Source organism: Apostichopus japonicus, chromosome 23 (genome assembly GCF_037975245.1).
Source record: "Apostichopus japonicus isolate 1M-3 chromosome 23, ASM3797524v1, whole genome shotgun sequence".
Lineage (NCBI taxonomy): Eukaryota > Metazoa > Echinodermata > Holothuroidea > Aspidochirotida > Stichopodidae > Apostichopus > Apostichopus japonicus.
The window spans coordinates 46,869-59,168 of record NC_092583.1 but is presented as its reverse complement, the minus strand read 5'-3'; the positions used below and the strand labels follow the sequence as shown (position 1 = coordinate 59,168).

Here is a 12,300-nt window from a genome sequence, read left to right as displayed (position 1 = left end):
TACTCATTCTGATGGAACTATTGTATTGATAGACAATACTCATTCTGGTATAAAGTAATTGTATTGATAGACAATACTCATTCTGATATAAAGTAATTGCATTGATCGACAATACTCATTCTCATAAAAAGTAATTGTATTGATAGACAATACTCATTCTGATATAAAGTAATTGTATTGATAGACAATACTCATTCTGATGGAACTATTGTATTGATAGACAATGCTTATTCTGATATAAAGTAATTGTATTGATAGACAATACTCATTCTGATATAAAGTAATTGTATTGATAGACAATACTCATTCTGATGGAACTATTGTATTGATAGACAATGCTTATTCTGATATAAAGTAATTGTATAGATGGACAATACTCATTCTGATATAAAGTAATTGTATTGATAGACAATACTCATTCTGATATAAAGTAATTGTATTGATTGACAATACTCATTCTGATGGAACTATTGTATTGATAGACAATACTCATTACTGATAAACAGTTTGGTATTGATAGACAGTACTCAATCTGATATAATGTATTACATTGATAGACAATAGTCATTCTGATAAAAAGTTTGGTATTCATAGACAGTACTCAGTTTGATATAAAGTGTTACATTGAAAGACAATAATCATTCTGATAGAACTATTGTATTGATAGACAATACTCATTACTGATATAAAGTTTTGTATTGATAGACAGTACTCAATCTGATATAAAAGTAATTGTATTGACAGACTATACTAATTCTCATATTAAGAATGACATAGACAAGACTCATTCTGATTGAAAGTATTGTATTGATATACAATGTTCATAGGGATATAAGCCTTAATGACCCCTGATAAGCTTCTTGGCCTATTAAAAGCACAGGAGTTTGTTGTCAGGAGAAGGGCTCACATATATTAATTTTATTGCCATATCTTCTAGACAACAAAATGTAAGGTCACAATATTAATTCTCCACTTAACCAACATGTCAATCTCTATATGTTGGTTTGTCTTTGCAGGGAAAAAAGCTAATGATCATTGGAACAACAAGTCAGAGAGGGGTCTTGGAGGAGATGCAGATGATGCCTGTTTTCAACACACACATACATGTATCTAACCTGACACAGGGAGAACAGGTCATGACAGTTGTAAATGTAAGTAGAGGAATGACTTGTATGAACACACACATACATGTGTCTAACCTGACACAGGGAGAACAGGTCATGACAGTTATAAATGTAAGTAGAGGAATGACTTGTATGAACACACCCATACATGTATCTAACCTGACACAGGGAGAACAGGTCATGACAGTTATAAATGTAAGTAGAGGAATGACTTGTATGAACACACATATACATCTATCTAACCTGACACAGGGAGAACAGGTCATGACAGTTATAAATGTAAGTAGAGGAATGACTTGTATAAACACACCCTTACATGTGTCTAACCTGACACAGGGAGAATAGGTCATGTCAGTTATAAATGTAAGTAGAGGAATGACTTGTATGAACACACACATACATGTGTCTAACCTGACACAGGGAGAATAGGTCTGACAGTTATAAATGTAAGTAGATGAATGACTTGTATAAACACACACATACATGTATCTAACCTGACACAGGGAGAACAGGTCATGACAGTTATAAATGTAAGTAGAGGAATGACTTGTATGAACACACACATACATGTGTCTAACCTGACACAGGGAGAACAGGTCATGACAGTTATAAATGTAAGTAGAGGAATGACTTGTATGAACACACATACATGTGTCTAACCTGACACAGGGAGAACAGGTCATGACAGTTATAAATGTAAGTAGAGGAATGACTTGTATAAACACACACCTACATGTATCTAACCTGACACAGGGAGAACAGGTCATGACAGTTATAAATGTAAGTACAGGAATGACTTGTATGAACACACACATACATGTATCTAACCTGACACAGGGAGAACAGGTCTGACAGTTATAAATGTCATTAGAGGAATGACTTGTATGAACACACACATACATGTATCTAACCTGACACAGGGAGAACAGGTCATGACAGTTATAAATGTAAGTAGAGGAATGACTTGTATGAACACACACATACATGTGTCTAACCTGACACAGGGAGAACAGGTCATGACAGTTATAAATGTAAGTACAGGAATGACTTGTATGAACACACCCATACATGTATCTAACCTGACACAGGGAGAATAGGTCTGACAGTTATAAATGTAAGTAGAGGAATGACTTGTATAAACACACACATACATGTATCTAACCTGACACAGGGAGAATAGGTCTGACAGTTATAAATGTAAGTAGAGGAATGACTTGTATAAACACACACATACATGTATCTAACCTGACACAGGGAGAACAGGTCTGACAGTTATAAATGTAAGTAGAGGAATGACTTGTATAAACACACACATACATGTATCTAACCTGACACAGGGAGAACAGGTCATGACAGTTATAAATGTAAGTAGAGGAATGACTTGTATGAACACACACATACATGTATCTAACCTGACACAGGGAGAACAGGTCATGACAGTTATAAATGTAAGTAGAGGAATGACTTGTATAAACACACACATACATGTATCTAACCTGACACAGGGAGAACAGGTCATGACAGTTATAAATGTAAGTAGAGGAATGACTTGTATGAACACACACATACATGTATCTAACCTGACACAGGGAGAAAAGGTCATGACAGTTATAAATGTAAGTAGATGAATGACTTGTATAAACACACACATACATGTATCTAACCTGACACAGGGAGAACAGGTCATGACAGTTATAAATGTAAGTAGAGGAATGACTTGTATAAACACACACATACATGTGTCTAACCTGACACAGGGAGAATAGGTCTGACAGTTATAAATGTAAGTAGAGGAATGACTTGTATGAACACACATATACATCTATCTAACCTGACACAGGGAGAACAGGTCATGACAGTTATAAATGTAAGTAGAGGAATGACTTGTATGAACACACACATACATGTATCTAACCTGACACAGGGAGAACAGGTCATGACAGTTATAAATGTAAGTAGAGGAATGACTTGTATGAACACACACATACATGTATCTAACCTGACACAGGGAGAACAGGTCATGACAGTTATAAATGTAAGTAGAGGAATGACTTGTATAAACACACACATACATGTGTCTAACCTGACACAGGGAGAACAGGTCATGACAGTTATAAATGTAAGTAGATGAATGACTTGTATAAACACACACATACATGTATCTAACCTGACACAGGGAGAACAGGTCATGACAGTTATAAATGTAAGTAGATGAATGACTTGTATGAACACACACATACATGTATCTAACCTGACACAGGGAGAACAGGTCATGACAGTTATAAATGTAAGTAGATGAATGACTTGTATAAACACACACATACATGTATCTAACCTGACACAGGGAGAACAGGTCATGACAGTTATAAATGTAAGTAGATGAATGACTTGTATAAACACACACATACATGTATCTAACCTGACACAGGGAGAACAGGTCATGACAGTTATAAATGTAAGTAGAGGAATGACTTGTATAAACACACACATACATGTGTCTAACCTGACACAGGGAGAACAGGTCATGACAGTTATAAATGTAAGTAGATGAATGACTTGTATAAACACACACATACATGTATCTAACCTGACACAGGGAGAACAGGTCATGACAGTTATAAATGTAAGTAGAGGAATGACTTGTATGAACACACACATACATGTATCTAACCTGACACAGGGAGAACAGGTCATGACAGTTATAAATGTAAGTAGATGAATGACTTGTATAAACACACACATACATGTATCTAACCTGACACAGGGAGAACAGGTCATGACAGTTATAAATGTAAGTAGATGAATGACTTGTATAAACACACACATACATGTATCTAACCTGACACAGGGAGAACAGGTCATGACAGTTATAAATGTAAGTAGAGGAATGACTTGTATAAACACACACATACATGTATCTAACCTGACACAGGGAGAACAGGTCTGACAGTTATAAATGTCATTAGAGGAATGACTTGTATGAACACACACATACATGTGTCTAACCTGACACAGGGAGAATAGGTCTGACAGTTATAAATGTAAGTAGAGGAATGACTTGTATGAACACACACATACATGTGTCTAACCTGACACAGGGAGAACAGGTCATGACAGTTATAAATGTAAGTAGAGGAATGACTTGTATAAACACACACATACATGTATCTAACCTGACACAGGGAGAACAGGTCATGACAGTTATAAATGTAAGTAGATGAATGACTTGTATGAACACACACATACATGTATCTAACCTGACACAGGGAGAACAGGTCATGACAGTTATAAATGTAAGTAGATGAATGACTTGTATAAACACACACATACATGTATCTAACCTGACACAGGGAGAACAGGTCATGACAGTTATAAATGTAAGTAGAGGAATGACTTGTATGAACACACACATACATGTATCTAACCTGACACAGGGAGAACAGGTCTGACAGTTATAAATGTCATTAGAGGAATGACTTGTATGAACACACACATACATGTATCTAACCTGACACAGGGAGAACAGGTCATGACAGTTATAAATGTAAGTAGAGGAATGACTTGTATGAACACACACATACATGTGTCTAACCTGACACAGGGAGAACAGGTCATGACAGTTATAAATGTAAGTACAGGAATGACTTGTATGAACACACCCATACATGTGTCTAACCTGACACAGGGAGAATAGGTCTGACAGTTATAAATGTAAGTAGAGGAATGACTTGTATAAACACACACATACATGTGTCTAACCTGACACAGGGAGAACAGGTCATGACAGTTATAAATGTAAGTAGAGGAATGACTTGTATAAACACACACATACATGTATCTAACCTGACACAGGGAGAACAGGTCATGACAGTTATAAAGGTAAGTAGAGGAATGACATGTTTCTAACCTGCTAAAATACATACATACATATTAAAGTAAGGGTCAATACCTGTAAGGCCTGTAAGGTAATATTGTCACAATTCATTAGACCAATTCACATACAGCATTGGAAGCCCTGGAAATGCAGTCAGGTACAGCATTGCAGGCTATGGAAATGCAATCAGGTACAGCATTGCAGGCTATGGAAGTGCAATCAGGTACAGCATTGCAGGCTATGGAAATGCAATCAGGTACAACATTGCAGGCTATGGGAATGCAATCAGGTACAGCATTGCAGGCTATGAAAATGCAATCAGGTACAGCATTGCAGGCTATGGAAATGCAATCAGGTACAGCATTGCAGGCTATGGAAATGCAATCAGGTACAGCATTGCAGGCTATGGAAATGCAATCAGGTACAGCATTGCAGGCTATGGAAATGCAATCAGGTACGAAATTGCAGGCTATGGGAATGCAATCAGGTACAGCATTGCAGGCTATGGAAATGCAATCAGGTACGAAATTGCAGGCTATGGGAATGCAATCAGGTACAGCATTGTAGGCTATGGAAATGCAATCAGGTACAGCATTGCAGGCTATGGAAATGCAATCAGGTATAGCATTGCAGGCTATGGGAATGCAATCAGGTACAGCATTGCAGGCTATGGAAATGCAAACACGTACAGCATTGCAGGCTATGGAAATGCAATCAGGTATAGCATTGCAGGCTAAAGAAATGCAATCAGGTACAGCATTGCAGGCTATGGAAATGCAAATACGTACAACATTGCAGGCTATGGAAATGCAATCAGGTATAGCATTGCAGGCTAAAGAAATGCAATCAGGTACAGCATTGCAGGCTATGGAAATGCCATCATATTAATGCTTTACGGATTTCTTTGGTTTTCCAGGAGTTGAAGTGCTTTACAGAGGCAGAACGATCATCATTAAGCAAGAAAATTGCAGGAAAGAAGTAAGAATTTTTATTGTCTTGGTTTCTTGTATAAGGTTGGGATCATCTTTAGGATGAAGTAACAGTACAATACCGCTCACGTATAATTTCGCGTAGACGTATACTCTACGTTTATCTACGCGATTATACGCCATAATACGATGTTATATGTTACTGTACGCAACTTTCTACGCTGTTTCTACGCCGTGTCTAGGTGGCTTAGGGCTTCACTCTAGTGCCCCTGAATAGGGATTATACGCACGTAAAGACGTACAATCTTGTATAATCTGTAAACGTAGGGTTTTGGCAGCCGCTTTACATAGCAGAGCTTCTATGGGTTAGAATAAACTGTGATGCAGAAAAGAGTCAGTAAACTCAGTATTGCACCAAGCCTAATGAATGACTTTCCAAAATATTCAACCACAGACTTAGCATATACTTAAGCCGATAAGAATAAGAGTAACAAAGAAAACAGCGCTACTAGGAGCACAAACGATCGATACAATCAGTGCACAACTTTAGCAAAGAAATGAAATTAATTACTACAGTGTGCCCCAGTCTGTTACTATTAATACAAGTTCCTCCCGTTAGGCATTAAATTGAAAGTAGGTAACAATCTATGAGAACTAGGTGGGCCTTGGCCGATCCTACCTCTTAGCCTACATCGCAAGATACACTGTATACACTTCGCATGAAAACCATGATAACCTTAATAAAAATTAATATTTTGCACTTGAAGATCTGACTTCCCACAAAATGCATTGAAAATGTTTAGACCCAGTACTTCTTAATGCATTGAGATTCCAATTACTAGTCAAAAATATTTGCTCCGCTTACGTAAAACTTCTATATATGTAACACGAGGAAAAACCAGTGTTTTTCCACACATAATTCCCATTGACATTGGTCACAGAACATAAGTAGGTCATCGACATTCGAACTTGCCCAAGTTCATCGCACCATGGGAACGACACAACAAATTGTACATGATTGTACATTTTCCCGCCATCTGGACGCCTAGTGTAAATTTTGGTGTAATATGCAAATTATTAATGGTAACAATGAAACAATCATATCTAGTATTAGAATCAGTAGATGATGTGTAATGTACTGTAACTCTTCTAATTGACTTTCCTTTATGTATCACCATTTCATAGAGTGGTGACAAAGTTAGTGCTCGTTGACTGCCTATTACTACGGATATCCAAGAACACGTATCCATCTCTCTACAGTAACATAACAACAATATCCAATCACCAGGTTTATAGGGCTGCCCTACGGTACCGTTACGAATACATTGAGGGCTATTATCAAATTTAACATTGAGATTGAGCGTCGCTACCTCCGTCACAGCTCTTCATCCATAGTCACTTGATGAACACCATTCATATTGTTTACTTGGTTGATGAACACCATTCATATTGTTTACTTGGTTGGTGAACACCATTCATATATATACTAAGTTGATGAACACCATTCACATTGTATACTTGGTTGATGACCACCATTCATATTGTTTACTTGGTTGATGAACACCATTCATATTGTTTACTTGGTTGGTGAACACCATTCATATATATACTAAGTTGATGAACACCATTCACATTGTATACTTGGTTGGTGAACACCATTCATATTGTTTACTTGGTTGATGAACACCATTCATATGTATACTTGGTTGATGAACACCATTCATATTGTTTACTTGGTTGATGAACACCATTCATATGTATACTTGGTTGATGAGCACCATTCATATTGTATACTTGGTTCATGAACACCATTCATGTGTATACTTGGTTGATGACCATCATTCATATTGTTTACTTGGTTGATGAACACCATTCATATGTATACTTGGTTGATGAACACCATTCATATTGTATACTTGGTTCATGAACACCATTCATGTGTATACTTGGTTGATGAACACCATTCATATTGTTTACTTAGTTGAACACCATTCATATTGTTTACTTGGTCATGAACACATTCACATTGTATACTTGGTTGGTGAACACCATTCATATGTATACTTGGTTGATGAACACCTTTCATATTGTTTACTTGGTTGATGAACACCATTCATATGTATACTTGGTTGATAAAGACCATTCACATTGTGTACTTGGTTGGCCAACACCATTGATATTGTTAACTTGGTGGTGAAGACCTTTCACATAGTGTGTATATACTTTATAGTGATCAGACATCGTATGCAAATTTGGTAATTGAATTCCATCTTTTATGATTTACTTCCGTTATTCATTGCAGATTATGGGTTGGTATCAAGAAACTTCTAGTGTTGTTAGAAATTGCTCGACAAACAGAAGAAGGTGTAGGCATTCCAAAGCTGTTATCTCTTTTAGAGGAAGAAGGAGGGTGAGTGTTAGTTATCATATCTGCATGGATGTGATTTAAAAGCTGCTTATAGTTATTAATGTCCATTATTTATTGAATCTAGAAATGACCTGCTTCAATAGCCACAACCCCCTTAACCATAACCTGAGTGTCCATATCTATCCTGTGCACACAGCCTTAGTTATCACATCTGTTGAGTTCCAACACAACCCCATAAACCATAACCTGAGTGTTCATATCTATCCTGTGCACACAGCCTTAGTTATCACATCTGTTCAGTTCCAACACAACCCCATAAACCATAACCTGAGTGTTCATATCTATCCTGTGCACACAGCCTTAGTTATCACATCTGTTGAGTTCCAACACAACCCAATAAACCATAACCTGAGTGTCCATATCTATCCTGTGCACACAGCCTTAGTTATCACATCTGTTGAGTTCCAACACAACCCCATAAACCATAACCTGAGTGTCCATATCTATCCTGTGCACACAGCCTTAGTTATCAAATCTGTTCAGTTCCAACACAACCCCATAAACCATAACCTGAGTGTCCATATCTATCCTGTGCACACAGCCTTAGTTATCACATCTGTTCAGTTCCAACACAACCCCATAAACCATAACCTGAGTGTCCATATCTATCCTGTGCACACAGCCTTAGTTATCACATCTGTTCAGTTCCAACACAACCCCATAAACCATAACCTGAGTGTTCATATCTATCCTGTGCACACAGCCTTAGTTATCACATCTGTTGAGTTCCAACACAACCCCATAAACCATGACCTGAGTGTCCATATCTATCCTGTGCACACAGCCTTAGTTATCACATATGTTGAGTTCCAACACAACCCAATAAACCATGACCTGAGTGTCCATATCTATCCTGTGCACACAGCCTTAGTTATCACATCTGTTGAGTTCCAACATAACCCCATAAACCATAACCTGAGTGTCCATATTTATCCTGTGCACACAGCCTTAGTTATCACATATGTTCAGTTCCAACACAAACTGATTGGTCCACATCTATCAAATACACAAGGAACCTGATTTGTCACAGCTATCCATCTTATGTCATTGTCGATGTTTCTCGAGTTGAAGCACAAAATTGATAATGAAAGTCTGTCCAGTTGAGTCCAACTCTTGATTGTCCACAGCCATCCAGTTTAGTCCTGACCAAATTGCCCATGTCTGTCCAATTGATTCACAAAATGTTCATTGTGCACTCTAGTTTAAGTTTGTCACCACCTGACTGTGGGTGATAACATTGTTGCAATTCTGTGTACACTGAATAGCAATATTTTATGAACAGCAATAAGAAATTTGAAATTAGACTTATGAAAGTTAGTGGGAGATAGATCAGCAGAATGATTTTTTAATTTTTTTTTTTTTAACAGGCTTAATCAGTAGCATGGAATCCTTCATCATTCCAAACATTCCAAGATGGATGTCACTTCCTTACACTGCTTTCATTGTCTTCTTCTGATGTGAAGCTTATATCTACAACAAAAGAAGTACTATTGGAGTTCTTTGGATCATCAAATACTGTTGAACATTTCACTTTGTCCTTAGTGTAGATACTGTGTTCTACCTCTTGGCTGGTTTATATTGCACTATCAGCTATAAACAGATTGATTTAATAAACTTCACATATCTTAGAGGATCAGTGGGTTATGGAAATTTAATTGTGGCCATAGTGGAGGTGACTAATAAATGTTTCATCTGTGGTAATCTGTAATATAACTTTGCTAGAGTCACTAAATTATGTTAACAGTCTGTTCTCGGGAAAGTGAGGGATGGAGGAAGGAAGGTGGAAGGTGGGGAGGGAGTTAGAGGTACAAATTAATGGTATGTGCTGAAACAGAGACATGAGTGAATGAATCCTACCACCAGTCTATCCTTTGGGGGGGGGGGGAGTGGGACTTGATGTGTTTGCAAAGTAAGATTAAAGTCAGGAGAATAAATATTATTATTTGGAATGAAGTACGAAAATTAGGAGTAGTGTTTGCATCCATGTTTTATATGTGTGAAAATTGTGAGTTTTAACAGCCTAGCTTAAATATTTCTTGTTAACATATTCATATGGGCTTCAGAAGTTGGTATATGTATTATTGCTGCAAGACATGATATTTTGAGTGCCAACAAATAATTTGGCAAGGAATGAGTGGAGCAAGGTTTGCCAAGAGATGGATAAGGAATTGTAAAGTTGTTCAATGAATAATCACTGCTACAGGAAAGGTAACTCTGTTTGCAGCTCCTGTTCACTGTTGCCCTCGCTAAGGGTGGAATGTACATGAATGTGTTCTTGTGAGCTTGTTCTGTTGTGCTGATACCTTACTGAGGGGTATGGTATATCATGTTAATCATTTGGGATTGATTTGTGAGGTGTGTGCATTTATACATAGTAAAAGTTTCAAGGGACTTATTTGTTATATATGGGTGTACCTTACTGAATGCTAAGTTTGTCTGCACTCAGAAGTCATTTGAGGTCTCAAGAGGAGAAAGTCTAAAATCATTGTATCACAATAACTTCAACAGTCAATCTGTGATAAACGTGGTATGTGGATCGGACAAGAATTTTTTGAGCAGAGTTTATGTTAAATGTTCTCATATAACATGAGTGTATTAATCACTAATCTTGTTTGTATTTTACCTGAGTTTATGTTAAATGTTCTCATATAACATGAGTGTATTAATCACTAATCTTGTGTGTTTTCTGTTGTTAAGCAGCATTAGATTTTGCAGTGTGGACTATAGCAGCACCACCATTTCCAGAGTGGTGGTGGTGGTGGTGGGGGGGGCCAAAAATGTATGGAGCTCAACACATAAAAGGTTAGGTTGTCATAGAATACATTCTCCACTTCTCCTGGGAATCACAGTTTAATTATTAAACTTTACTGTCATTTACACACTCGTTACTTTCACCATTTTTCAAGAAGAATATTAATCATTTTCCAGACAAAAATAACTCTTTGACTGAGCAACATTTCCAAAATAAACCATTTATGCAGCAAGATGCTTCATAAATACATCTTACACTGTTATTGGCTAGGAATGCAGATTTTCCCAGAAGCTGCAGGACTTAAGATAGCTCTTGTATACCTTTGTAGCTGTTTAGGGTGCAAAATAGATTTTAGACAGAATAACTACACTTAACTTTCTGTAGATTGAATCTCTGTGCCCCTAGTCGGGCTCCAAGTAGCAAAGACCCCAGAAGTTTCGGGCTCCAAGAGGCAAAGCCCCCAGAAGGTTTGGGCTCCAAGAGGCAAAGCCCCCAGAAGTTTCGGGCTCCAAGAAGCAAAGCCCCCAGAAGTTTCGGGCTCCAAGAGGCAAAGCCCCCAGAAACTTGAGCATTTTAAGATGATACTTGATTGCTCGTAGCACCATTATAAATGTGTGAGAGAGAAAATCCAATTTCTATGGGATATATTTCAAAGCAATGTCATGATCTTCTAGACAAACAGTAAGCTGCAATACTTTCTGACATGATTGCAACTATTTGAACTGAAGCACAGAAATACTTCCAGAGAGGAATTTATATTCATTTCATTGGCATGTGTCTCCTCAGGTATAGCATTTTTTTGCCTAATAGTACCCAAATTTGGGAAGTATAGATGTAAGGGAGGGTGTTTGAGTTTTGTTTTACAACCAGCTGAGAGGATGCGGGTAGGTGGGAGCAACATGATTGGGTAAAATTTCCCCCACCACGTTGATGTTGCCACTGCCTGGGGATAGAGTCCAGATAAGATTGCACTATTACTAAATTATTATTTCAAGGGAGGTTGAGGTATCTGAAGGGTGCTGGGGCCCTTTTCCATTAACTATTAACTTCGTGTCAAGCTGTCATAGTACATAAAATAGTAGATCATATCTCAGTAAATGTTGACAATGTAAAAAGCTCTATACTCTGTATTAAAATATAAAAAAAAATTATTTTTGTTTCTTTCATTTTTCTATTTGTTTGTGTTGAGGTAT

General features: G+C 37.3%; 1 protein-coding gene across 2 annotated transcripts in view; it reads left to right on the top strand.

Moving 5' to 3' along the window:
* LOC139964606 (vesicle-fusing ATPase-like) overlaps window positions 1–11,124 on the top strand; it is a 57,037-nt gene extending 45,913 nt beyond the window's left edge. For both annotated transcript variants that reach the window (XM_071966335.1, XM_071966334.1), the window contains exons 22-25: window positions 1,017–1,151; window positions 5,915–5,976; window positions 8,230–8,337; window positions 9,723–11,124. In XM_071966335.1, coding sequence (XP_071822436.1) covers window positions 1,017–1,151; window positions 5,915–5,976; window positions 8,230–8,337; window positions 9,723–9,735 — 318 coding nt within the window. In that variant the 3' untranslated portion in view covers window positions 9,736–11,124. The remainder of the gene's footprint in view (window positions 1–1,016; window positions 1,152–5,914; window positions 5,977–8,229; window positions 8,338–9,722) is intronic.
* The last annotated feature ends 1,176 nt before the right edge of the window (window positions 11,125–12,300 follow it).